General features: G+C 44.1%; 5 protein-coding genes across 6 annotated transcripts; 3 read left to right on the forward strand and 2 right to left on the reverse strand.

The window, feature by feature from the left end:
- Positions 1 to 9,948: 9,948 nt before the first annotated feature.
- On the forward strand, positions 9,949 to 10,829 carry LOC126559080 (ras-related protein Rab-7a). Its single transcript, XM_050215185.1, has 4 exons — positions 9,949 to 10,128; positions 10,193 to 10,411; positions 10,487 to 10,624; positions 10,708 to 10,829. The coding sequence occupies exons 1-4, from the start codon at positions 9,949 to 9,951 to the stop codon at positions 10,792 to 10,794; spliced, it is 624 nt and encodes a 207-aa protein (XP_050071142.1). The 3' UTR covers positions 10,795 to 10,829.
- A 2,909-nt stretch (positions 10,830 to 13,738) lies between these two features.
- On the forward strand, positions 13,739 to 17,433 carry LOC126556830 (uncharacterized). The gene is made up of 3 exons (XM_050212352.1): positions 13,739 to 14,112; positions 14,256 to 15,108; positions 15,194 to 17,433. The coding sequence occupies exons 1-3, from the start codon at positions 13,765 to 13,767 to the stop codon at positions 17,431 to 17,433; spliced, it is 3,441 nt and encodes a 1,146-aa protein (XP_050068309.1). The 5' UTR covers positions 13,739 to 13,764.
- Positions 17,434 to 18,541: 1,108 nt separating this feature from the next.
- LOC126560095 (uncharacterized protein C2orf42 homolog) lies at positions 18,542 to 20,422 on the reverse strand. Its single transcript, XM_050216257.1, has one exon. The coding sequence runs from the start codon at positions 20,420 to 20,422 to the stop codon at positions 18,542 to 18,544; it is 1,881 nt and encodes a 626-aa protein (XP_050072214.1).
- A 1,291-nt stretch (positions 20,423 to 21,713) lies between these two features.
- Positions 21,714 to 23,007, forward strand: LOC126558487 (thioredoxin-related transmembrane protein 1-like). 2 transcript variants are annotated; one of them, XM_050214509.1, is made up of 3 exons: positions 21,714 to 21,862; positions 22,026 to 22,383; positions 22,486 to 23,007. In XM_050214509.1, the coding sequence occupies exons 1-3, from the start codon at positions 21,714 to 21,716 to the stop codon at positions 22,996 to 22,998; spliced, it is 1,020 nt and encodes a 339-aa protein (XP_050070466.1). In that variant the 3' UTR covers positions 22,999 to 23,007. The 2 variants fall into 2 exon arrangements, with proteins under 2 accessions (XP_050070466.1, XP_050070467.1); XM_050214510.1 differs by having other exon boundaries at positions 22,026 to 22,362.
- Positions 23,008 to 24,896: 1,889 nt separating this feature from the next.
- On the reverse strand, positions 24,897 to 27,474 carry LOC126557102 (peroxisome assembly factor 2). The gene is made up of 2 exons (XM_050212764.1): positions 25,113 to 27,474; positions 24,897 to 25,039 (listed from the first exon to the last, which is right to left on the reverse strand). Exons 1-2 carry the CDS (start codon positions 27,472 to 27,474, stop codon positions 24,897 to 24,899), a joined length of 2,505 nt encoding a protein of 834 aa, XP_050068721.1.
- Between the last annotated feature and the right edge of the window lie 97 nt (positions 27,475 to 27,571).

The following is a 27,571-nucleotide window of genomic DNA, read 5'->3' on the forward strand; positions in this document are numbered from 1 at the left end:
GACGAAAAACGTATTGTAATTGATCAATAAATATTAAACAAAGCATTAATTCATTCTCGCGACTGCTTCTTCTATTATCGATGTAGTTAGTTGGTCTATTTTTATCCTTGCGGCTGTATTTTACAGTGTTTTTTCAATTGTTTTCTATGGTTTAGATGCTTCTTTTTTATCAAATTACTTATCGTGCTGATTGTTCTCTTCTTAATTCAAATCATGTTGAATTTTTAAAAATAATTTAAATTTTTGTCGATATTTTTGTTGTTTTTTTGCAATTTTATTCTTTGTTCTTTCGTTTATTTGAGTTAATTTTTAATTTGTTCATCCTTTCGTTGTGTATTTTAGATTCCTATCATTTATTAAAATCATTTCTAAACAATCTGTAAATGCTTTCCAGTTTTCCTACCTCTTTTATTAGAGTGTTCTTCCTTTTCATTGTTCTTATTCAACCAGTAACATTCAATTTTTACTGCACACAACAATCGTCTCGTGCAATTTTATTGAGTTGCCTTGTTTTCCTCCTCACCCACCGGCAATATATCCTTCCAATGTTCACCACAACCAGTCACCATGCATCGTCCCGGGCACGACGCGAAGACCAGCACGAAATGCACACTCCACAGTCATTAGTACCGATCGACACCGTTTCACCGATCGTTTAGGAAGCTGGGCGACGGTGCCTCGGAGGTTCGGGCGCAAAATCATTTTGTGCTTTTAAAAGCACATTTCATCAGCAAACGAGCCTGAACTGAGCGGGCTGATGGGCTGCTTAAGGCTGCTACCGTTTCTTCAATTTGGTAGTGTAAAGAAATCATCCATCGTTTTTTCGCACAAAACGCACCGGAGGGAAAGGCGCACACACACACACACAGACACTGCAACTGGTCTGTCTACCGACCCTGTACATTACTCATAACCGAGCAGTTGTTCGAAGGTGCATCACTTGCCAATCGCCCGAAGCGGGAAACCGATTCGTGGTGCAAAACGGCCACCACTTCTGGCACCGGGGAACCTTCCCGCAAGGAGCGTTGACGATGCTGCTTTGCGCCTCGAGCGCCCTAAACTGATCCCCATTTTGTCCGATGCCCGATTATCGTCAAGTACGCAGAAACCGATTACCAACACGCACGTCGCGTACGTTTTTTTTTTTTTGCTTTTTCGCCCACCTTTTGCTCTTTTCTGTAAGTATCTCTAATCATCGACACTCGCAGCCTGTTGTAAGTTGGAAGATTTGTACTTCTGCATACGTTCGTTCGTTTGTGTTTTCAGCAAGGGCTCGCCGCGAATTCTTTCGGCATGCAGGGCACAAGTGCTCGAGCCGCGAAAAAGGATGCTCTTTTTTTTGCAACACACACACACACAGCCAGCGTAAAGGTAGAGAAAACTATTTAAGCTTATTTTCGTTCATTATCCACACTTGCTTGTAATTTGCCGTGCGGGAAAACTCGGCGCAGCAAACACATTCGGTTGGGGAGGGATGAAACACCCTCTTAACCAGCGTGATTAGTGTTGCCATAATGGGGCGTGCGAAGAGGAGCCGGTAGCCAAGGTATGGAAAGTGGGAGAATCCCGAGGAGTTGTTGAACAAAATTTTTCGAAAATTGAACAACCAACAACAGAAATCACTTGCTGAGGAGTTTTCTCTCTCTCTCTCTCTCTCTCTCTCTCTCTTTCTCTTAGTCTGTTTGTAGGTTGGTTTGGCACCGACGAAAGCAAATGTGCTCCCGGGGGTAGGAACCACGCCAGATCTGCCCCGTTTCGGGAAAAAATCGGAAGGTTTGAAGCAGTTTTAAGTTGCGTTGAAAAGGATATGAACAGGTTGTGGAATTTGTGGCTCATTTTAAGGTTTTTTTTAGTTCTGGTGCGTACGTAACAGTGGAAGAATCGTTATTACCTTGGTCAAAAACCAAAAGATTTTTTTGAGTAATTATACATTTTTTTAGTTCTGTTTTGGGGAGTTTTCTGGCTTTTTTGTTATGCTTAAAAATTATGAAATAAGAGCTTTGCTAACTTCACTACTTGCAATTGTATTACAAATCGAACTATTTCATTTTAGCCTTAATGCTCATCGTATAGCATGCAGAGTTACTACTTCCAATAAGCGTAACGATAATAGTAACGCTAGAAAGCGTTACGGTGTTACTTTTTCGTGTAGCTTGGTATTTGTACTGACATTTCCTTTGTTGTAACGTACATTACAGGGTATCCCATGGATTATTGACGCCATAGTCCATAGACCATAGGTGATTGTCCGATTTTTTTACATTTTCCCAAAGCTATTTATGCTTTTGCTTATGTTTTTTTGGCAACTTTCCGCATTTCTTATGTTTTTCCAGACAATTTTAAGTATCTTCAATAAACCTAATTTTTTTTTTAAGAAAGCACACACTGATTTGTACTGAAACATGACAAAACTCTTTCTATCTTACAAAAAGCAAATAAAGACATGTTGCAGCGTGTTTAAAAATATATAAATACATGCAAATTTATTTTTTTCAATTTACTAGAATACAGCAATACGGTCAGGCTGTTACTCACGAAAAAAAATTCTCCAGAATACCATTTCCATACATCTCTTGCAGTTTTGGTTTTACTGTAAAAAGCGAATAGGTATATTTAAACATATAAAAAGAATATTCCGAAACTAGACAAAAAAGTGGGAAAAAATACAAAATGACTGTGAAATCGAAGAAAAAAAACGTGATGAAAACCAAAATATTTTAAAAATCGTCAAAAAACCATGCAAAGATATTTAAAAAATATGAGAAAGTAGGGATAGGAAAATCCTTAGAAAAAAAAATAATTCAAATGTCTGAAACAAATAATACATAAGCACAAAATGAAACTCAAACGAAAGAAATCACAACAAGCAAGTTAATATTGGAGTATTTCGGAAATGAGTACTTAATACGTCCAAAGTTTTGACCGATCGTTTTAACTTTTTATCAACGTGTCCACAGAACCACATTTTCGAACCTGGTGTAACCAGGTATACCCCTCAATCCTACCACCTCTGCTTTCTCCCTCACCATCCACCAGTTCTGCAGACCTGTTGGAGATGGCTGTTGCACCCAGCTCAAATAACATAATTATACGTTATAAAGTATTTTAGATTATACGTAATATACAAGTGATAATCATATCTTTCTCGCATCCCCTTTGTTTGGCAGTTTCGCGTCCTCCCTTCCCACCAACCCACCCCCATCCAGCAAACGCCAGCAACTGACCCTTTTCGAAGAATTCCCATTGTATGTTGGTGGCCATTCTTGGCCGTGGCCTCACGAACTCTGCACCAACGATTTTGTACGATTTGGTTCGATCAAAGCTTGTCGCCACCTTGCCCTGCTAACGAGCACCTAACGAGCAAAATGCGGGTGACAAACGGTGGTTGGTGGCCGCGACGGTGGGACTTGTTTTTCGGCACTCGATTTAATTAACGTTACACATTTCAACGCATTTTTGGTGTGTTTGAGTGCCACATCCAAAAGCCTCGTACTCCTGAAGATGATGGATGGGTGGTGGTCCACAGGGCACAGGGGTTTGGGATGCGCATGCAACATGCAACAGGGTGCAGTCTGACAGACTTTAACTTCTGGCGTCTATACATACACACACACACTACCGAGCGTGCTACCGGGTCCGGGGATCGATCGATCATCCACAAAGTCGAACATGCGTGTGCGTGATTATGTATAGTGAGCATTGTGGACAACGTCATTTCCTTTCAATCGTTCGATTACCTGCACAAACAACGGTACGGAGAAGGTATGCCCCGAGGACACACATCCACAACAAAACGCTTATGTTTGTCGTGTGCACCATTTAACCTAATTAAGGCCGATATTGTGCGTGCAGTATTTGTTGCAAAGTTTGCTGCCGCTTTTGCAAACACTCACACACACACACAATGCGTCCTAAATGAGCCTTCCGGGCTGTTTCACCTTGACTGGGTCTGGGACTGGAAATCGAAGTTGACCGTGTGTTCTTGACCGCGTCCCTAGACGCATCAATAGACTGACGGTTCCCGGTTCCTCGGCTTAATTACTTGCTCATTATCGCTTATGCGACTTCTGACAGACAACCATTGGCAGGAAGTTTAACAGTAAATCTGGGAAAGTTGATCCAATTTTAGCAATCGGTAGCGTATTTATTTCCAATAGCGGGAGCGAAATGCGCATGTCCTGCTTGTCAACCAACCGACAGGGCACTTATTGACCTTTAAGTCTCCGGTTTTTGGCCAGTAAATAGCCGGATGATGGGACTGGTGATGTAAATTGACTTTTGTTAGGTTGGAGAGAGAGTGTGTTGAGTGACAAACCTGTCCGATGGTCGTGCGTTCAGAGAGGCATCCCGATAATGTCCCATGGAAAGCTATCATCGAACATGTATTGTTAGACTGTTCTACCAATTGTTGTGGATATGGTATTTACCAAATGACCTTTTTTTTCAATTCTATTGTGCAAAAAGGCCTTAAAGAAATAGATGGTGGGAAAATGTAAAACGATGTACCTTTTTTTTTAGGGAAGTCAGATTGCTCTTGGGACTCTTTGGGTTTTTTTTTCTTTTTTGGAAAACGCACAAGAGTCATAATGACTTGCATTAAACGACAGAACGATAGAATGGACATTGGAGTTAAAACAATCAATCCCTATACCGGTCATACCTGCCAGTCAGGGAACTTCTTGTTAAGGAATCTTTCCATTTGAAACCCCAAAACTCCCATTCCCAGTGCGTAAAACCACAATTATGATGATTTTATTACGGCTGCGTACAATTATCATAATCGTTTTACATCCCTCCGATCCACAAAGCGACATCTCTGCCAACATCAAGCTGTGCCAAAAACGGATAGGCTCATCGTGTTGTCTTCCCACAAAAAAACCTCCGAACGCATCTTTGCATGCTGTGAAAGGGAGTCCTCAACCAGCACTAACATATGACCCGAACGGAAGCCAAACGAGTGGGTGGACCCACACCCGATTATGTGTCCTTTTTTTCCTATCCTTTAGCTACCTGTTTCCTTGCGTACTGCCGCCATCTTTTGCCAATGTTTGTCGATTTTACGCTTCAGCTTCGAATTTTTAATGCAATTAGCAAAAGTAGATTAAAATGCATCCTTTCAACCCGTGTGCCCGGTACCGACCGACACGGTAAGGTCCGGCAGGTTGTATCTTTACACACATACACACACACACGCACATACGGTGTGTGCGGGCCTACAGGACGTAGGCGTCGAAAGCTGGGGTTGCAATTGTCCTTTGCCGAACGCTAGCAACTGGGGCCTGCAAAAGACACACCATCGGCAGCAGCATTTAATAAGATTTTGTAGGATTTTCTCGACTGAACAATTGTGCCGAGATAAGATTAAATATGTATTAGCCGAACTTTGCATTGCACTCTTTCCCTCTCGTCTGCACTTTCGTATAGACAATCCAGCGGTTTTTTTTTTCGCATCACTGGATTCATCCTTTTCAGTGGAGTTGATTTATGACTTTTAACTACTGGTCAATTGAATAAAAAATAAGGCTTAGGAGTTTGTAATCTGCTTGACTTTGTGCTGCACGACCTGTACCGGACTTTACAATTGGCTTTGTACACAATACTAAAACTAGTCAAAGCAAAGGACTTACAAGGTGGGTTAAAATGCTCTTTTTTCGATGTAACTACAATCTTGTGATGTATTAGCATCCTTGACTTGATTATTTTCGTTTACTTTTTTCGGTATTTCGATATCGTTTATTGCAGGGAGAAAAAAGACTAAAGGAAACGAAAAATCAATCAATAATAAATCACCAATTACTAAAAAAATAACTAAACAGAATTTTAATTGAATCAGCGAAGGAAGATCGTGTTGCGAACAAAATTACGTAAGTAGTGAGCAAAGCCAAGTAGCATAAGTAGAGAAAGTAAAACAATCTTTCCGTACCATGTTCAACCGCCATTTCAAAAAGTCATTGATTTCAAGTATTCTACCCACAACCATAGACCATTTCAAAATTTCGCAAGGAAGTTTATACGAAGTTTTTTGTCTTATTTTATTATTAATTCGGCCTAGATTTAATGTAATAAATTACGCCTAGAATTTCATGTACACATAAGTTTAGTTTACATCATAAATTTTTTATCATAATGTTCTGTGTGGAGTATTGTTTAAAGAAAAACGCCTTATTTTTTATTTTTACCGTGATTCAATCGACTTGGAATTCCTAATTATAACAAATAAACGCTTTTTATGCAAAAAATGTACAAAACATAACACCCATCAACGATCATTTTAAAACGTACATAAAACATCGTTAAAAATTTCTACCGCTCGCCCACAGTGCGGGGCGAAAACGGCCCAAAAGCGAAATCAGCTTTTGGGCGAAATCTGTCTTTGTCGAAGCGAGAGGAGAAAAAATATCAGAAAACAAAAACGCAAACAACGAGCAATCTCGAGCTCGCTCCATAGATCGCTAATTGTAGGTATTATAAATCAGTGCGCTATTGTACGAAAGTGCGTCGAAAAGTAGTGTTTTTGTGTAAGCTAAATGAAACCGTTCAAATAATTAGCGTTTTCCCCCGTCGTGGTGCTTTTGTGTGTGTGTTTCGTCCACACCGTCCATCATCATCGTCGCTGGTTCCGTAGCTTCGAGATTCCAGTACGGAGGAAATTCTTTTACGTCGATGGTTGCTGCCCTCTAAAACTCTGTAGAATTCACTTATCACGCCTCTAGCTCAGTGATTTTCCCTTCAGTTGGGTAGTGCGGGTTTCCTTTGGCCTGGGAACTGGTAATAGAAAATCGAAGATTGCATTTCGGACCACCTCCTCCGTGTGTATGTGTGCACATACACACATACATACACGCGCACACACATACACACGGACGGTGGGACGCTGTGGACAGTAGCAGATAAGCGCAGTGGTTGGTTTTCTACGTCGTTCCCCGTAGCTAATGACCTGTTTTTTTCGTTTTTTTGCTCCACCATTGTACCAGTGCGTGTTAGAAAAAAAAACGGGGGATTAGGCAACGGGAGCAGTGGTCACTTTTGTGCGATCGTACGTTTGACGTTGTTCCATCGGGTCAAGGAAATTGGTTGTGCTGTACTTCGCGAGCTGTAAACCACCAGCAAGTGCGTGTACCTGTGTGGTGCCAGTCGTTGTGTTTGTTTTGTCCGAGTGTGTGAGTGAGCCAGTAGAGAAATAGCGAAGAAATTGCGTTCTGTGCAAATAGTAGCCCTAGCTTTTTGCACCGTGACAACAAGAAATGACGTTTGTTTCTATTCCGAGGACGTTGTGTTGTGATTATCATTGTTTTGTGTTAAAAAAGCATAGATTTTAAAGGAAACTTCCTCCGAAACGACCTGATGACGTAAAGATGCAATGCCACACTTCCATAATTCAAGAGCGCAGACACGGCACAGCTACACGAAATAGCATTTGCATGGCTGCTGCTGTTGCTGACCCATTGTTGAGCGTGTATGCAATATGGAACCTGCTGGAAACGAAACGCACAAATCATACACAAAGCTCTGCACTGGAGTTATGAGTCATAAACGAGGTGACGCTACAATGAAAACAAAGCCTCGGTGGACCTCAGAAGTGGATAAAAACAGCTGAAAGTAGGATGTCTGTTTTTCTCGTCGGCCAAACAACAGTTCTTCCCAATTGCGTACTTCCCAATTTGAGAACGTCACAAATCAAAGCAGGCCTATGAACGCTTAAAAAAGCAACGTATACGTAGTTGTGGTGGCTATCGAGCTACATGTGTGTGTGTGTGTGCATATATAAATCTTCAAGGGCTGCTACGCAATGGTCCGTTTCCTTTATGTGTCAATATTTGCACCTCAAGAGCAGCGCCAGCACGCGTCCTTTGTTACGGAAGACGAGGAGAAGCAAAGGCCAATAAAAGGGCCTTCAGCTTAGTAATAACAGCAACAAACGCTCAGCAACTTTTTCTTTGCAAAACGATGATGATGGCCATCAGGGAAAAAAAGGCGATAACAATTCTCAAACCACCCAGCAGCATCGAACCTATGTGTCACCCAGCTTGAAAAGGGGGAGGTGACCACAAACACACACAGAGAGCTAATTAATGTAGGGTGGTTGATTCACCATAACACTTGCTGCTGGAAACGATGCTTTTTCCATGGAACTTGTTGATTGGAAACAACCATTCACGCTTTTAAATAAAAATAAAAAAACATTCAAAAGATGGCACGACACGGAAACAAAGCATCGTAAAACAAAACAAAAACTGCATCGCTGCCCGCCGCCTGCATCCTGGGATGAAGAAACTACAAAGCTCACCCCATTATCGGTTAGCTGCCGTGATCAGCTAATATTCACGGATCTTTTCCGTGTTTTTCTTTCCCTATCGCACGGTGCTTTACAATCTGTGGTACAAACTCTGGTACACAGTGTGAGTAATTTCTGTCCTACAGTACGGCCGAATCCCTCGGTTCAATGGACCCTCATCGTATTGGGATGATTATATTTGAATGAATATCAGGGCGTATCGGTACGAACAAAAAAAAAGAATGATTCACTGCTGGCTTAACTACTCCGGAACGCCACTATCGCCAGGCGCTTTCGGATGTGACCGAGCACCAGGCGCCTTATTCCGTGTTGAGCAACTTCCCATTGAAAATAGTGTGGCTTTCGTGTTCTACCGATCTGCTGCCCGTCCATCCATCGTTTTTTTGTATCATATCAGTTATGTGCAGGCAAAATATTACACCGTTATCAATGGGTTTGGAGCAGTTATGGAAGTAACAGACAATAGTAGCTGCATTCAAAAATATGTTCCTACTATCAACCATATTTTTGAATGGGGAAATTGAATTTCCCTTTCCTAACTTCTAGAGGAAGAGATACACAATTTCGAATGATGGAATGATTCGGCACATCAAAACGATTGCTTACTAAAAATTGAACATACAAATTGGCCAATCTCCCTATAAGCGGGTTATGCAGCCCTGAGGACCTCGAGCATTTTATATACACCGAACTCCATAGTAGGGCCTCCTGTAACAATCATCTATTTATACATTCTACTTCAAGACCTTCAAGAGCCTTGATCTAACCCCAACGATTAAAACATTCGTAAAAATAGAGAAAAAGGGCCTGTACAATCCACAGATAAAGCTGTTCATTTTCAAACTCCAAACGACTCAAAAATTAAACACCAAATGTCCTCAAGGAATATACCTTTACGACACCATCGAAAACAATTGTTCATTGGCGGGTTTAGTCTTAGGCGGATTAGACTTCCACCAACAGTCGTCGTCTAGACTCGTCGTCGTTTTTCTTCCAAAGATCTCTTTGTCTAATGGAACCGTCTGTTATTGAAGGTCCCCTAGAATTCTCCTAGTCGTCCCATCAAAGAAGTCTCCTTGTTGTTGCCTAAATGTCCCAAAAAGGTTCCAACCACCTTGTTCAGATTCATTCCATTCCTCATTTCTGGATCCACCACTGTCTGTGTCCAAGAAAGGATAGAAGAAAGAGCTAAAAAAATTAGTTTTATAACGATAATGGTCCGATTCTCTCTTAAATGTAGAATTCTAGCTAAATTTAACAATTTGCCAATATGAAATGCAAATCGAATTAAGCCAACTATCTTCTGTTACACACCTCACTCACAGTTTTCCAGCGGGTCACGGGTAGATATGCAATGTTATCTTTTAGTTTAATGGCTGACACTAGACATTCCGCCATAATCTTTCTTATCTCTCGCAGCTCCCGTAAGGCAACACTGCACTCTTCTTGTGAGGGGTGGAAAGTTGTTAATTAAGCTACTACTTGCCCTAGATGGTGCTGCAAAAACTTTCCTTTCGTAATGCATGCAATCCCCAACTTATATCCTTTCATTCTTTCCGACAGTCAAAAGTGTAATCGTGTGTAGCATACGGTAAAAAACCCAGTGAAAGAATCCACCTAAAACCGTAAAGTGTGTGCATTTTATAAGCGAAATGGCAACCAGGAAAAAGGCTCTACTGAAGGTGATCGTGCTCGGCGACAGTAGCGTGGGCAAGACGTCACTGATGAACCAGTACGTGAACAAGCGTTTCTCGAACCAATACAAGGCAACGATCGGTGCCGATTTCCTCACGAAGGAAGTGGTGATCGATGAGCGAGTCGTTACAATGCAGGTAAGGTGCTTTTTTTCTTGCGAGCGATATGCGAACATTGTCTCACATGCCATCCATCCGGCAGATCTGGGATACGGCCGGCCAGGAACGGTTCCAATCGCTCGGTGTTGCATTCTACCGTGGGGCGGACTGTTGTGTGCTAGTGTACGATACGACCGCACCGAACACGTTCAAAAATCTCGAATCTTGGAGAGATGAGTTTCTTATTCAGGCGAGCCCACGCGATCCGGACCATTTTCCGTTCGTGGTGCTGGGAAACAAAATTGATTTGGAAAATCGAGCTGTAAGTATGAAAACAGGGGCTGGATGTGTAGACATGTAGTGTAACGAAATGTTTTTTTTTTTAATCTACTTGTAGGTATCTACTAAACGTGCTCAGCAGTGGTGCCAGACGAAGAACGACATACCGTACTTTGAAACATCCGCCAAGGAGGGTATTAACGTTGATCTAGCTTTCCAAACGATTGCCAAAAATGCAATAGCCCAAGAAACGGAGGTATTATCGGTTGGTGAACGAGCAGCCGAAAGCAACCCTTATTACAACTAATGCTTTTTCTTTTCGGTGTTTCCTTCCGACAGGGTGATCTTTACAACGATTTCCCGGATCAGATCAAGCTGAACACGCGCGACAGTCGACCACGAAGCGGAGACAACTGCTCGTGCTAATATTATCGAATTAGTAAAATTGACCACCCTCCTTCTGACCTACCAACGACAGCAGCAACCATAATATACGAGGCAGACGATGGCACATCCTTCGGCACCCTCAACAATAGTAGCAGCGACAGCTTCAGCCGTAGCAGCAGCTGCAACAGCAGCAGTAGCGGTAGCAGCGAAAGCAACAGTGATGAAAGTAACAGCGATGCCACAGACGACAGCAGTATCCAACGCAGATGAAATCGATTCCCACAAAAAAAACGCATTAACATCCCATTTTCTGCAGACACCACAGGAAGGAAGGATGGGCTTCAACCGGCTTCAACACCGCAGCTCCCAGGTTTAGCAGCAAAAAGGGACGGGGTCGGTGGTCGGTTATAAATTTGCTGTGTTCCACGCTTTCTTCTCGCTTTTGTCTTGTACCAGGACACTATTCGCTAACGAGTAAAAGATTCACCTCCAAGACACAGTAACCAGTTGAGATAGACAGAAAGAGAGAGAGAGAGCTAGAACAGTAAAAACGGCATACCGACAGGTTAAACATTTCACAATGAGAGGCTGCAATCGCAATATCACCACACAGAGAGAGACGTAGAGATCGGAAGCGGAATTTGTTTTTGTTTCGTTTTATCTTTTTTTTTTTTGTTTAATTGTCTATTCAAAATGTTATGCTAAATGGAAAATTCTGCCACAGCCATACGCTTATATATGGCTTATATGCGCTTTAGCTGATATAAATGGGAGCGTATTTTGGATGTAACACCTTACGGAAGGAACCAAAACCCAGGAGACAGAAAACAATCAAACGACATACACACAGAGTGAGCACGCATCCAATCGTGGATAGGAACCTGCTTATTGCAAACCCCCGGAGCCACCCCGATTGACATAATTGCCCTTATAACACTTGTTTATCTGGGTTTTTTTGTCAGTACAAATTTGATAGTACTATTAAGGAAGATTATGCCAATAGGGGGACCAGCAACATCAAGATCGATACGTCCGCTTACAAATGAGTTTGTATGTGTGTGTGTGTGTTTAAGTGTGCTTTTTTCCCGGTGACGGTATTTTCCCTAAAGATATTCAAAGTAGCGGGTCTCGTTTTGACTTTGCATTGTTACTGGTTAGCCAAAATGATGTGCGTTACCGCGTGCACAGAACCTCCGCTCCAGAGTACGAAACGATACGATACCATCCCCCCTTACACTTAGGCAGTTAGCGAGAAAGAGAACACACGACAACGGGGTGACAGAGGCCGCCGGAGCGCATGGTATGGTGGTGATTGCCAGAGGAAGAAAACGAACCGTATTGGTGTGGAAATGTGTAGTAATAGTAATGCCGTAATTGATAATTCTATCGAACATTATACATATTACATATATAGTAAAGAAGAAAATTATATCTCATAGAGAACGCAGATAACAATATTTAGTGGATGTATGATTTTTCATCAAACTGTAGTGCACGTTTTACACATCGTTTTTTTTTTTTGTTTTGTTTTATTTTTTTTTTAGGATCTGTTCTTACTTCCGCTTCACGGCACACATAGCATCTTTTTCCTTTTTCCTCCCTTTTACATCCAAACACAAACAAAAATTTATAAATCGCTTTCACGACGCTCTACTACCGGCACGCGGGTTTTGGTTGATGGATAAAATTGTTTGCAACATAACAGCAAATCCTAAACAACGCTTCCAATCCCAAAAAGCGCTGATCATTTCGAGTGGAAAGCGTATGTTTAAATTTGCCGAACTCCGATTGCAAAAAAAATCGAAAATGCACCCCAAAATCGCGACAATTAGATAAACGAAAGTATAGTAGGATTGATGATTGATGAAATTGCATTGCACACGTAACATGACGCGTCCGGGGAAGATCGTGAGCGCAAGCATATGAATGGGATGTGATGGGATAATTAGGACGTGTTACTACTGCAAATATATATAACAGGATACCAGATAAGGACTCCAACAACAACAACAAAATGACACATTCGTAAAATTTTAGCTATGAGAACTAAACGTGATCGTTAAACTGATAACAGAAACGTAGAAAACTGGCGGCGATTAATGCTGAGAATGTGGCTGAAAAAAACACACAAGTAAAAGGAAAACAAAAAAAACAATAAACCCTTATAATACATGATTATGGTAAAATTTCCTTGATTTTTTTTTTTTTTTTTTGGATTGACCATGACGATGAGAAATCTAAATCGACATTTTCGGTTAAAATGCCGTGAGCATGTCTTGTCTATTCATATGTCAGGTCCAAAATGGCTTTTACGGGGTCGGTTGGCATCTACCGATTCTAATTCGCTTATAATCCTCAAGTCACGGGGCAGCCCGGTGATAAAGCGTCGGTCGTCACACGGCAGGACCAGGGTTCATATCCCATCCGGACTGTTCCCCCGTAGTGAGTACAGACTATTCAACTACATCGTATCAACAAGTCTAGTAATCCAAGAAGAGCGAATCCCCAAACCTTATTACGAAATATGTTGTCTGATGATTCCAATTCCAATTCTCGGGTAGTGCTCTCTTGCACAAGAATGGGCAGGAAACTGGTAAGTAAAGCTATGTTGTGAGCTTTTTCAAAACGTTTGTAAAGACGACAGGTTTAACTTGTTGCCCAGACCACTGAGTATCCTTTAACTCACTCGTAGGTATCCTCTCTGATAGTTTCCCACCATATTTTCTATTAATAGACTAATATTTAGACAGAACTTCTTCGATGTGATGTTAATCAATAATCAATAAGTCCTGTACGAATCTCAATTACAGCTAATTTCTCTAACTTTGTTCGGCCATCTCGGCGTTCGGCGGACAGTTCAACCATCTTTGCTGATAAGTAATCCAACTCCACGCAGTACACTACCAACGCACTACTACACCCACCAAAAATCCCTTAACAACCGTCTGACAGCGCAAGCCACTATTAAGCCGAACAACACATGTACATGCGCTTTTGTCACCTGGGTCTATGACGTTTTGGAGAAAAAAAGTTGGAAACACTTCGACGGTGCGTGAAAAAAGCGTTTTAATACATGTTTTTGGCTGCAAAATACGAGCCGCAGCCGTAATGGAGGAAGCCAAGTTGGCCAGCTTGCTTAGCAACATACAAAAGTCGACCGATAAAAGTGTAATCTACCGCAATTTGGTCACAATTCGGACGCACTTCGTGACCAACGAAGGTGGGATTAGGCTGCTGTCGTCACAGGATGGTATCAAAGTGTTAGTCGAGCTGCTCAACAAACCGTACGAAAAAGTGATCGAAGTGGTGCTGAGCATTTTGGGGAACTGTTGCACCAAGAAGGAATGTTGCAAACAGGTACGTTTTTCCGGGGAAAATGTTTTTTTACAGGTGGTGTTTTTGTGCATATTAAGAAGAAAAAGCAAAGGGTGGCTGCTATGGAGGAGAGTTGAGAGCGAGGGTATACGTTTATGGTGTGTGATTCGGTTCTTCACTTTTAGGCATTCGAATGCGGAATACTGAAACCGTTGATATCGATTATTTCCAACATTCCCAATCCAAGCATCCAGTGCCGGGGGTGCCGGCTGTTGGGGAATTTGGCCCAACATGAACCGATTAGCTACAAAATTGCACGGGACAATGGCACCTCCACCGGGTACGCACTCAGCACGATTCTTAACGAATCGGACAATACGGCCGTGTTGATAATGGTAATACGCGCGATACGGCAACTTTGGCGTGAAAAACCGCTGCGAACTACCCTCATGGAGCAGGGATGTATTGGAAAGATTGTGTATCTTCTAGTACGATCTGCTCAGGTCGATTCCGATACAGACGCACCGGTACCATCGAATCGAACGGTAAAGGAAGGTAGTGGATCGCCACCGCCTACCGCCGCCAGCCACGAGCACGAGGAAAAGGTAGTGCTGAAGCACTGGCACGCTCCGGATCGGATGGTAACGAAGGAAAAGTTTAACAATATCGTGCGCAACATGGAACACAGCCAGCTGTGCGATATCGTTGGGTATCAGGTGATACAGAACTATCGCTGGAAGGATCGGCCCGATTTTCAGCTGCCAACATCGGACGAAACGGTTAAGTTGTTCGAGAGTGTGCTGAAGAGTTTGCAGATGATCACGACTACTGTTGTGCAACAGGTGATTGAAGAGATCTATGGCGAGGCTGGTGCCGGACTGCATTGTCTGGTGTATCTTTGCGGTGAAAAGAGTCCATTTCGAGCGCTGTCTCTAAAGGTCGTATCGAATTTAGCCGCCAATCCGGACGCTATCGATCGGCTGACGGAGTGTGGCGTGATAAAGATGGCGGCGGATTTGATCATGTACGCGGAACTGGGTAAGTCACTAATTGGGTCTTTCCAAAACAGAAACTTTCAACATATATTTTACCCACAATTTCCTCTTTTTTTGTAATTTCAAAGATGACTCCGAAAAGCGATACTGCATCAATATGATGTGCCTGCTGACAAAGGAAGCCTGCAACCGGGGTCACATCCGGCGCAGCGGTGCCCTCCAATCCTTCATGAAAATCGCCAAACAATCACACGAAAGGCGTGAACAGGCGATGATACTGTACGCCCTCTACCAGTACCGGTTCGACAGCTTAAGCAACGAAATTCTACTGAGCAACGGGCTCGTTAGCTTTCTCGTGCGCATACTGAATGGGCTAATCGCGGACAAGGAGGTGGCTCACATCCAGCACGACGAGGAAGAGCGCGAGCGAGTAACGCACACGAGCGTGTTTAGCAAGCGCCGATCGAACGCTAAAGCGTGCAAGATGCGCCGAAGTGATTTACTTTTCCATTACAAATCGGGCAATGGGTACAGCCGGCAACAGCAGCAGCTACTGCAGCAACAGTTACATCACAAAACGGCGAAACAATTAAAGCTGGATCCTTACTGCTCGGCACCAGAATCGCCGGAGAGTGGTAGCAGTGGGTATGCGAGCACCAGTTACGGAACGGTTCGAAGCCCTTCGATGAGTGTCGGATCAAGCCCACCGCGTGTACCGGAAGATGAAGCGTTCGAGGATGAAACGGAAGTTTATTCGCCCGTGTGCAGCGATCACGAACAGGAGGATGAAACGGTCGCTGATGGAACTAAAAGTGTGGATGCTACTACGGTTTGCCCTTCGGACGATGGAGTTCAAACGGAAGAACCATCGGAACAGGAAGAATTGGATGGAGAAGAAGAAGAGGAAGAAACGAACGATTTCGATATGGTAGCGTACCTCATCGAGGATAGCTCGAATGCTAAATGGCCCGATACGCTAGACGAACGGGACCATCTACATGAGGAAGACAGTCTCGGGCTGAAACCATCATCCAAAGCATACTCAACCCATCCGGACGATTGTATCGATGAGAATGAAATGTTCAAAATCGAACTAGACATTGGAACGGCGAAAACTTTCGAAAAATACCCGATGCAACCGACCCTAACACTCCTTTGGTCCGTTTCGAAGTCCTTTCCCGCGATGGAGTTCATACAGAAGGACACGCTAGAAACGTTACTAAAAATCTGCAAACAGGCCAAAAAACCACGTGGCCGTGCATTTCAAACGCTGGCCAACATTCTTAACCATGTGAACCACTTTTTGCCACTCCTCAAGCAAGACTTCGTTTTTCGTTTGCACGAGATGAAAAGTCCATATCCGGCGCACGGTGCCCGTTGCTGGAGCTGTGACGAAATGCGTACCGTTTGCAATGATCTGATGTCACTGTTCGGGTCGGTAGGTGAAACCGGCTATGGACAGGGTGAAATTGCACACATTCTACGTACGGGCGAGCGTGAACTGAAGCTGCGCGTATCGATAATCGTGCTGTTCGTTGTGCGCAAACCGCAATTACTGCACAAGCTACTGTTCGAGCTGAAGGTACTCGAGATCGTGATGGATTTTATACTGGCGGAAGAAACCGATCAACAGCAAGGACACCGGTTAAATGGTATTGCTTGCTGTGCCATTACACGTCTGTCGCAGAATTTGTCCATTTTCGGTGAAGAGGAAGATACGGGCACACCGAGCGAAAAGTTGGAGGAGAAAGAGTTCGACAACACCGTTACAATCTGTGACGAATCTGCACTCAGCGGTGATGAAAAGGTAACGTTCCGGGTGCGAAGCGGTCCCACAGCACCTCAAGAAACGGTGATCGTGAGCAAAGCGTTACTGATCGAAGGGAGCGAAGTGTTTCGCCGGATGTTCGAGGGTGATCATTTTATCGAGTCGAAAAACAATGAAGTACATCTGCACGAACCGATCAGTGCGGATGGGTTGCGATACTTTTTCTACCTCGTACGGTTGCAAACACTTAACAAACTAACCGGTATGGCACCACCGCCGAAGGTGATTGAAGCCAGCCTGGATGCGCTTAGCCTGGCACAGAAGTATCTCCTACCGACGATCGAAAAACCGGTACTGAACATCATCAAAACGCTGCTAAACGATGATTGTGTGCTGAATGTGTTCGAATGGTCACTTCGAAACTACAACCAGGAGCTACTCGTTGCCTCCACTTACTATTTCCTCTACTCGGACATTAGCGGTACGGCCAAATGGAAGCTATACAGGGCGGCTAATCGATCGTGCTATCGGGACGAATGGAGACGGCTGCTTACCGAAACGATCCTGTACCGGGTGCAACCGAATGGGGGTGAGCTTTAAGCTTGAACCTGTTGCTCTCCTCTTTTTACGTACTGTGATCATGCGGAATCGTCGAATCGTCGCCAAGTTCGCTCCTACAGACAGGACAGGTGTTGTATCCGCAACTACCATTCGTTTAAGTTTAAGCTGCTCACTTAGTGACCATAGTGGATTTTTAGTACGCCCGTTACCTCGTTTCGATCCTTTTTTTTTTCAAAATTACGCTAACCGGGACGCGAGATTGTACACGCGCGTCCCTAGCAACATTCCGATACTCTCGAGATGCCGACTTTTGCCGGATTTTTTTTTGTTTTGTATACCTTGATTTTGTTTTTGTAATTACTATTACGGTACATACGTGGGGTATGAGGTTACATTTAACAAAACGACAAACACTGCCCATTATTGTTCCGTTCTTATATGAGTCTACAAACACTGTGTCAAAAAATTGTCCGTACAGCAAGGACAGAGATACAAAATAATTGATAAAAGATATTCAATCAATTAAAACAAATATTATATTTATTTCACAAAGTAGCGCAATGTATTCTTAACATCAAACAGCAATGATTTCAACAACAAAATCTGTCTGTTGATAAAAGTGGTTAACCAATTTGTTTTCCAAAATCGAAGTCAAAAAATTATTCGTACAACCGAACGCCTGCAATTTCGAACAACCTTTTGTCTATATTCTTGAGATTTTTTGCCTTTGTTTTTGATGAAAATTCTTAGTAAAGCCTTTTAGTGTCTCATTTGACGCACATGACCCAACTCAATTAAGTAAATTATTATTTTTATTACTAACATTTGAACAGATACAGATACAGAACAGAAAGAATCTATTTTAGCACTGAATGCAGAGAAAACAACGTTAAAAAAGGTTTAAACATTTCTTAAATTTTTTCCTTTTTACGGGTATTTTTTGACACAGTGTAGTTGTAAAGAAAAAGGAAAAAATAATCTCGTACTAGAGCAAGCTGTGCTATTTATTTGTTAGCCTGGCAAACACGTCCTCGCACTTACACACATGATATCCTAGGGAATCGTGTGTGTGCTCATGTTGGTGTAATCGTAGCAAAAGCATTATTCAGGATGAATACATTTCACCTTCACTCTCTTTGAATGTTACTCACGGTACAGTGTGTACCGGTGGTTCCATGTACTGCTTATTCATCCGATGTCCGTACTCGAACGATATCCGAAGCTCACCAAAGCCACTAAGCGGAAGAACGGCTCCAATCCATTCGAGCGTAAAGTGATACACCCGTTCCTGATCCGGTTCGTGCTTGTAGCGACCGAGCTTAATATAGGTACTATAACAGTGCGGTCGAATGGGAGTTTGCTGTACGGCAAGCTGCCCATCTAGCTCTTCACCATCCTCTTTAAATGGTACGTAACGATCATCCGGCCCACGGGTGAATCTCTTCTCGAAGCAAAGTTCGATCTTATCGGTACGAAACACGTGCAACAGACTTTTGTGATGCGTAAATTTGTACCGCTGCGCTGATAACTGGTCGATGCATTCCGTTTCCGGTTCGGGCTGCCTTAATCGATGACCAACGGAAAAGCGGGCACGCAAACAGCGGAAGAAATCTTCATGTATACGAAACGACTGCACAGCCGGTTTACCGTCCCCGTTGAAATCGATCACCGAGTTAAGCTGCTCAATGACCGACTCCAGCCAGCATGTAAAAGATAAATTACATTGTATCGCTTCATAAGCTGGTAGTGTTGGAACGTTAACGCCTCCATTCGATTTCTGCAACCGGTTAAAAATTATTCCATTCGATTCGAGCGCTTTTATCAGCTTCCGGACGCTGTAACTTCCACGGGTAAGCTTGTCAGGGCCCATCCGATTGCATCGCTTAAGGGCACCCTTTTTCGTCGTTACCCGTACAACTTTCTCATCTGGCGCCGGGTGCTCTTCGGCTTCCGGCACGGGCAAACTATCTTCACACTCGATAAACGAAGGACAAAAATCGATACGGTCCGTTGGATCCAGCTCGTCCATCAGCTCGATCTGACAGTCCATCAGATGAAGACTTTCTTCTGCAAACATATCTGGAATGCCGGTGGTAGGCGAAAAATTGCTCGTCGTCTGGTAAATCGGCATATCACCGATCTGCTGATCGCTAAACAGTTCCATCATTGTTGAGTTAAGCATCGATTGCATTTCGACGTGCTCGCTCGGCACGGATATGTATCGATCGTCGTCATTACCAGTTGACAGTAGATATTCGCAGGAAAGGACTGAACTATCGTCCAACACGGTTGTTGATGATGGTTGACCCACGTACGGTTGCAGCATGGCACTCCAACGGTCGCCGTATTTATATGGGGCACTCAGCATACCGGCCACTACCGCCCGTATGTGCCAACATACGGTTGGAGATGTTTTTTGCTGCCCATCCGCGTGACATTCGCACTGAAAATCGGTGTACTTTTGGTGCTTTTTCAGTACAATTACGTGGACCATTCCGTAAGCTGATTGCCTCCGGCCAACGACAAACACATCGTTGCTTACGCGCTGCACTAGTGGGTCACCGGCGCGATGGGAGTGTTTTTCCCACAAGGAAAGCTTTTCCTCTTCCGACACAGCGAGTGAATTAATGCTTTCCTTCAGCAGTGGTACCGCTTCAGCAGTAGATTTACAACATGAAATGATTCGTTTTACACTCTCTTTATCGGCAATATCTTTACCGTGGATGGTGCTAAGCGTTGCAATGGTACCGTCGGTACCGATTGTTGTATGGAAGATGCTTCGTAATCCGTCACGATAGCTTACACTGTACAGCCGGCTGCTATTTGTTGTGCCATCGGTATGAAGCAGTTGTACCGCCATTCCTATCGATTTTGTTGAACTGCCTGGCGCCGGTCTTGGATTTTCTTTTAACTTTTGCTGGCAAACGGGGTTTTTACATTTCGAAGCCCGATTTCCGTTGAATGTTCCGCAATGGGGACATTTGCAGATGCCTCGCATGCTCGCTCGATGATCGAATTTCAATGCCATACTTAAGGTACGATGGATATGGCATCGATTATTGTCCAAATAAGCTTCTAACGATAAAAAAAAACTGTTCGCAACGAATTCTAGCTTGGTTTTGCGAGAAACCCCAATTTGTTTACAAAGGTTGTTTTGATGAATTTTGATAAACGTCAAAATGTCATCTGAATGCTGTCAGTTTCGAAGGTGGATTTGAAAACAAATATGAGCGCACTACCCACGCAGCATTGTTGCTATCCGTTTCCATACATTTTTATGCTTTACCAACCCCATTGAATCCAAAAGTTTCAATGTCGTTTCCATCGTCGTTGGTTGTTTCGGAGCCATCTTCTGAGACTTCGTCGTTTTGCAGTTTGTGTACTTGGTTATTTGGATCAAAGACAGTCAAATTCGTTGCAAAGTTAAAAAGAGAGGTACGTGTGTTGAAAAGTAAATTGAACGGATGGTTGTGTCCGTATTTTCCACGAAGATTGCTCGTAGATTTACAGATAAATTAAGTGAAAACAGCGGTGATTAGGTGATGGCTGATTAACAGTGGTTCGTATATCTCTCACTTTCAGGATTTGATCAAAACACTCCAGCTTTGGACCCCGGGTACCAAATTCCGTACGCTGGTACTGGTCGCAGATGGATCTCATCATCGGTAAGAAGCAAAGAAAACAGCAAAGAATTCGATGCTCAACGTGAAAAGATGATTCGAGGGCTGTTAAAAAGAACGTGTGAAACAGAGGATACTCGAAGAACCTTCTATTTGGACATTGCATGCAGATTTGCAGCTAAATAACGTGAAAACTGTGTAACTGTGTGATGGTCAATCAATATTGATTCATGTCTCTTTCTTTTTAAGAAATCCTACCTTTAATTCTGGAACTTGAACCCGTCTGCTGATACGAAAAGTACGCAATATACGCAGCACAAAAGATCTCTAACTCCAAGCAAAGTCCATACAAATTTTCCCTAAAACCACAGCAAATAATGCTGTCAAACACTTTTCGAACATGACATAATCGCCATTCGAACATGGTTTTGGGCCAACCTGTCCCTTTTCAGCAGTTCGAATCCAGAACAACGAACTCTGGAACGAAAGCTGTCGTTCTGTAGAATTTGACGTCTTCAACAAAAAAAAAAGCCAAACCGGACCACAGCGAAATCGTACGCCGCAACGCCTCGTTTTGTTTTTCTTTCCGTTCTCATCTCCCGGCAGCCGGTTACGCCGTCGGAAAATAATCGACAACATAATAAGTTTGGTGTCCCAAAACCAGACAAAACAGGCCCACACATACGACACTCTAGCAGGATGTTCCGGAGGACGGTACTTGCGGCGGCACTATTATGTGGCCTTGGTGTGGACCTGTTACAGGCGCACCCCGGATCGAAATCGCAGGTTATCGAACTGGACGAATCCAACTGGGACCGAATGCTGACCGACGAGTGGTTGGTGGAATTGTAAGTATTTGGCCAAGACTTTGCAGAAGAAAAAGCGAATACCAGGCACGCTGCCGCGTGTTCCGCGAATTGCTGCTTCCTACACGTAGCAGATGTGCATGTGTACTTAACCCCCCTCCACCCTCTCTCCCATATCTCATTCTTCTTCATCTTTCCTCCACAGCTACGCTCCATGGTGCCCGGCATGCAAAAGTTTGGCCCCCATCTGGGATGACCTTTCGACGTGGTCGGACGATTTGAACATCAAAACTGCGAAGGTGGACGTGACGTCATCACCGGGGTTAAGTGGCAGATTCTTCGTCACCGCACTGCCAACCATTTTCCACGTAATTAACGGTGAGTTCCGCCAGTACAAGGGACCGCGCGATATGAACTCGTTCATGTCGTTCATCGAGGAGAAGAAGTGGGAATCGTTGGAGCAGGTGTCGGCTTGGCGCAATCCGGACTCGATCCAAATGTCACTCGTTTCGCTGTTCTTCAAGCTTTCACACTTCCTGAAAGTAAGTAGAACCCGTTGGCGGGTAAGTGTCCGTGTGGAGCTTACATACGTATATGGTCTCGGTACGGTTGTGTACGCGCTCGGGACAAAAATTCTAATTCTTCTCCCTTTTTTTGCGGCTTAGGAGCTTAATACGATGCTTCTGAAGAATTACGGACTTCCGGTCTGGGGATCGTACACGCTGTTCGGCATCGGCACGGTACTGCTCGGTGCCATTTTCGGTCTGATACTGGTGTGCATCATCGATTGTCTGTTCCCACCCAAGTCCGGCCAGCGACAGAGCTTCTCCGAGCATAAACAGAAGGTACGGGCGGAAAAGGTACCTGAAGAGTTGCGAGGAGACGAGCTGGTCGATGAGGATGAGGAAAAGCGTACCGCCGATGTTGAGGAGGAGGAGTATGACGATGAGGACGAGAATGGTGAGGCGGAAGAGAAGGAAACGTCCGAGGGTGAGAAATACTCCGGTAGCGATGATTCGGACGATCAGGAACCGACAGTGGCGCCAGTGGACGCTCCTAAGGCGGAGAAGAAGGAGGACAAGAAACCGAAGGAACCCGAACCGGTAGCGGAAGAAAAGAAGGAAAAGACTACCACCAGTCCGGACGTGAGAAAACGCAAACCAAGAAAGGCGGACTAAAGGCGCGGAAGGAGGTTTTTTGAGGATAAGAATCCGTTTTCTTGTTTTCTAGCGGATTGCCTATGTTCAGGCAAATTATTATTGCAATGTGTGTGTGTGTTCAACAACACCGCCCAATTTGATGTGGTTCTTTGACGAGTATATATAATATATAGCTTGAGCGATAAAACTTTCAGGATCTGTCCTGCTCAAGAAAAAAAAGATGGTCGGTCGGCCGGCCGGGTCACAGGATCATCGGCTAACAAAAAACACATCCCTTCCCCGACCATCATATTACAACGCTGTGTGTCCATGTAAACGCGCGTTTTGCATTTATACTTTCCAATACTTTCTACATTCATTGTATTTTTCTTTCCTCTCTTTTTCCATACAATTTTGCAGCTTACTTTCACCGTACTTCTTTTAACGATTTTGCTTAATTTAGTGTTTTTTTCTTGTGTAAATTTAATATAATCGATTATACTTACAAAAACTATGCGCTTTTCGTTTGTATTCCTGCCCACAAGTGATTAATCTACGGAAGACTTGAAAATACCGCCGTGAAAGCGGATACGATCGAAATTACTCGAAAAAACGGCAAAACGAAATCTCATACCCATATTTTTCGAGCCCAGTAACGATGAGACATGTGGATCACTACCGTTTTATATGACATCATACTCAAACCGGTCAAAGAAACACGAAAAAGTACCTCCTCATATCCTTAAACCACACAAGTAGTTAAAAAGGAGGGTTTGTCCTTGCTTTCAATTTTAACGTGATCTGTGAATATGCATCATCTAATCTAGTTTAGTTTTCGTTATCCTTTTTTTTTTGTGCTCCTCACCGAATTGAAGGATTGGAGCGCAAGAGAGTGCATTTGCCGAGGGAGAAGAGATCCAGCGAAATCAAAGCGCACGAAAGAAATGTAACTTAAATTCATCACGGAAGTTTTAATTGTTTTGCGAAATAAAGTCACGGTTTTGCTAGTGATAAGAGGAACCAAAAAACAATAACGAAGTCGACGTGTGTTTTTCTTTTAAAACGGCAGTCGGAAGCTCCTGCTTTTAAGGAGAACTCCCAAAGACTTAAGGAGGATTGGATCCTTTTGACCTGGACGATGGATGCACCTAGCAAGACAATGTGCACAATAATGAGGCTCCTGATAGTCTGGTCGAAGTTCGAAGGACGTCTATTGGTAGATAAAAACCATTGAAATAAGAACGTTGAGCTCTTTTGGTTGTCGAATCATCCCGGATGATGAGGTTTCCATTCGGTATATGAGAGGTACCGTAGACGAGGATTCCTTATGGTAGGATTTGGCCCCTTAAACAAACTTACCCAGTGGCAGGCTTAACGGTAAGCGGAGTGAGCTGCCGTGGGAGGCTCCAAGCTGATATCAGCCCCGAAATCAAAAGAACCATTCAATGTGACAAAGACCCTTACTTCCATTCGAGGAGTGTAATCTTACAGTAGGATAAAGCGACTATAGATGCAACTTGAACAATTACGTAATTCGGATTGCATAGACTCTTGGTAGACGAGTGTAACATTTGGACGACGAGGTCGCTTGGTATAGGAGATCATAAGGATTAATACGAGGTCCGAAGCAAGATTGACGACGATTGTCATTAGACGAGGAAAGGTGCCCTTAGAAGAAATGGACATTTTTAGCTAAAAACGTCCGTAAAGCGGCATGACAACGTTAGTTCAGATGTCATCAGAATATTTCAATTGTACTCCGCACATCATTTTGTTTTTAAATGATAGCCATTTGCGTCTTTAATCTATACGTAGAAATAATCAACAATTGTGTTCCTGTAACGAACACCTACCATTATTCCCATCACCATTCTCCCGCCTTTCCAAAATTCGACCCGTTACCTGTGCGTGTACGTATGTATTCCTGCGCCTTACTCTCATACACTAAAGTTACCCTTCAACTGATTAAAGTACGCCATATCGGCCGGACTTATCGAGGGGATGAACGTTTTGATCGCTTCCTTGAAATCATCCTCCGTCACGATCACCTGATCCGCACTGAGACCCTCATTGATGGAATCTACAAACAAAAAAAAAGGGAGAAAGGATATTTAGAACGCTATTCCTTAGCCGCGTAAAATGTTAACCAATACCTCCTGCAATTGCTTCCTTTACCGTGCGCCGTACCGCACTCAACCATGCGTTCGAGCAGATCGAATACATATCCGCACCGGTCATATCCTGCTTCAAGCTTTCCGCAATCTTTCGCAACGTAAGCTTTGCTGCCAGCTGAAACCGCCCAGTCAGCGCACGCAGAACACTTTCCTTATCCTCCACCGTACAGCTCGGTCCTACGTAAAGCAACTTATCGAACCGTCCCGGACGTAGCAGTGCAGGATCAATTAGATCGGGCCGGTTTGTAGCCGCGAGGATGAAAATCTGCTGTCCCGGATCCTTCGATATGCCGTCCATTTCGCTAAGCATTTGCGAAACGACACGATCCATAACGCCACCCGAATCACCACTTACGCCCCGATTCGGTGCCAGCGAGTCCAGCTCGTCCAGAAACAGTACACACGGTGAGGCGGTCCTTGCCCGTGCAAACACTTCCCGCACGTTTTGTTCGCTCTGGCCAACGTACATGTTTAGCAGCTCTGGACCCTGGACGGAAAGGAAGCTTAGGTTGCATTCGGTGGCAACTGCTTTCGCGATTAGTGTCTTTCCGGTGCCCGGAGGACCGTACAGTAGGATGCCCGATCGGCGCATATTTTTCCCCATAAGATGCTTATGGCGTAACGGCAAACCGATCGAGTTTTGAATTTCTGATTTCAACTTTGCCAATCCGCCAATCTCCGACCACAGCACCTTGGGCACTTTCGGGGCACCGAGACTGTCCGAAAAGGTGGACTGCATGCTTTCGAGCGATTCGAGGAAATGTTTCAACTGCAACCGGGGTACCTTCGAGCGACGCCACGCTTCCAGCGCATTCCCGTACAACAGCTCCAGATCGGACAGTGTAAAGCCTTGGCTTTGATCTGCAATTTTTTGCAACTGACGGGATGGAAGCCTGTACCGATGGCCAAGCGAGATCCAGCGTAAAAGTTCCAACCGTTCGGGTGTTGTTGGTGGATGAAGCAGTATCACCTCTAGGAACAGTGAGGTCAGTTTGGGTGTGTTGGATTCTTTCGCGTTTGCCAATGCCACCACCACTACCGGGTGTGAATATTTACGCCCGAAAAGGGTGGCAAGTTCTGCCTGAAACGAGCCCGTTATACGCTGATCCTCGTGTCCCTCGTTGTCCACCCCGAACACTTCGAAGTTCTCGAGACAGATGATCAATGGTTCGCAAACTTTCGCTTTGTTAAATGCAGCGCTTAGCTTCGTTTCCGTTTGGGAGCTTATGGAGGTCATGATTTCGCTACAGTCCGCGTAGTAGATGGGGATACCGAGTGTACCGGCAACGGAACGCAGTACAGCTTGCTTCCCGATGCCACGCTCACCACGCAACATGAAGACGGGATAAATGGCGTTCTGTACTAACGCGTTGTTTTCCATCCTCATGTACGCTTGCAGGGAGGAACGTAGCGAATCGTAGTACTTCCGCAATCCGAACGGACAGCTCGGCCGGATGTGCGAGCCATCGAAACGTTCCGGAAGCAGAAAGTTGTTGTACGTCGTCGTTTGCTGTAGCGTGGTTAGACTTTTCTGCACGATGCCACTCATCTCAAAGCCGCCGACCGTTGAATCGAGATTGAGACACTTAAACCAAAGCGATCTCATGTTTGCTAGAATCGCAAAATTTTTCGTATAGAACGTGTTGCCTAAAAATCGCTCCGTCAGTGGTATTTGGTAGGTGTGGTTCCGGTAGAGTAGTCGAGGTGTTTCAAAGTATCGACCGAGGATGAAGTCGACCATATCGGAGCTTAAATCGTACGGTGTTTGGTAGATGAAGATGTTTGCTTTGGCAACGATCGCTGGTAGATGCTGACCTTCGGTGATACGCTGCAAACGGCCCCAGTATCGTTCGCCATTGCGGGAGTATCGTTCGTTTAGGTTTTCGATCAGATTCTCCTTGACCCACAGTGCGTTCAGGGGTACTTCCGGATGGGGTGCTATCTGGCAGAGCAGCGAAACGTCCTGCTTGTTCAGTATGATTGATACAAGACTTTTTTCGGGCTGAGGCAGACTTTCGGTTGGTTCGTTTGATTTTGCCACCCTCAGCACAAGATTGATCCAATTGATTTCGTGTTCCACCACGTACTCGTGAAAGACGGTTGGCGATACGAAGAGCGTATGTTCCGAGTTAACCAGCTGGTCGGATTGGAGCCATTCGAACAGCACGTTCGGTATGGGCTGTAGATAGAAATCCAACATGCGAAGCTTCAGATCGGTCCGAAGCTTTTTGAAACCTTGTAGCAACACAAACACGGGAAAATAGTAGGCCGGGTAGCGTGGAAATCGTAGGCGAGAGATGTACAACACCAGGCGCCATTGTTTTAGTTGGTTGTTCGACATTTTTAGCGCAGTGGAAGCCGTTTGAAACTTTTTTAATTGATTACTATCAGCCTGGTGTAATGGAAGGTGGCGAAAACTACCATCATTACCGACAAAA

This window comes from Anopheles maculipalpis, chromosome 2RL (assembly GCF_943734695.1).
Source record: "Anopheles maculipalpis chromosome 2RL, idAnoMacuDA_375_x, whole genome shotgun sequence".
In the NCBI taxonomy this organism is placed as follows: Eukaryota; Metazoa; Arthropoda; class Insecta; order Diptera; family Culicidae; genus Anopheles; species Anopheles maculipalpis.

Coding starts and splice junctions, on each gene's coding strand:
- LOC126559080 (XM_050215185.1), top strand. CDS start 9,949: ATGGCAACCAGGAAAAAGGCTCTACTGAAGGTGATCGTGCTCGGCGAC. Junction 10,412..10,486: donor TTGATTTGGAAAATCGAGCT/GTAAGTATGAAA, acceptor ATCTACTTGTAG/GTATCTACTAAACGTGCTCA. Junction 10,625..10,707: donor CAATAGCCCAAGAAACGGAG/GTATTATCGGTT, acceptor TCCTTCCGACAG/GGTGATCTTTACAACGATTT.
- LOC126556830 (XM_050212352.1), top strand. CDS start 13,765: ATGACGTTTTGGAGAAAAAAAGTTGGAAACACTTCGACGGTGCGTGAA. Junction 14,113..14,255: donor AGAAGGAATGTTGCAAACAG/GTACGTTTTTCC, acceptor CTTCACTTTTAG/GCATTCGAATGCGGAATACT. Junction 15,109..15,193: donor GATCATGTACGCGGAACTGG/GTAAGTCACTAA, acceptor GTAATTTCAAAG/ATGACTCCGAAAAGCGATAC.
- LOC126560095 (XM_050216257.1), bottom strand. CDS start 20,422: ATGGCATTGAAATTCGATCATCGAGCGAGCATGCGAGGCATCTGCAAA.
- LOC126558487 (XM_050214509.1), top strand. CDS start 21,714: ATGTTCCGGAGGACGGTACTTGCGGCGGCACTATTATGTGGCCTTGGT. Junction 21,863..22,025: donor GACGAGTGGTTGGTGGAATT/GTAAGTATTTGG, acceptor TTTCCTCCACAG/CTACGCTCCATGGTGCCCGG. Junction 22,384..22,485: donor TAAGTAGAACCCGTTGGCGG/GTAAGTGTCCGT, acceptor TTTGCGGCTTAG/GAGCTTAATACGATGCTTCT.
- LOC126557102 (XM_050212764.1), bottom strand. CDS start 27,474: ATGTCGAACAACCAACTAAAACAATGGCGCCTGGTGTTGTACATCTCT. Junction 25,040..25,112: donor AAAGGAAGCAATTGCAGGAG/GTATTGGTTAAC, acceptor TTTTGTTTGTAG/ATTCCATCAATGAGGGTCTC.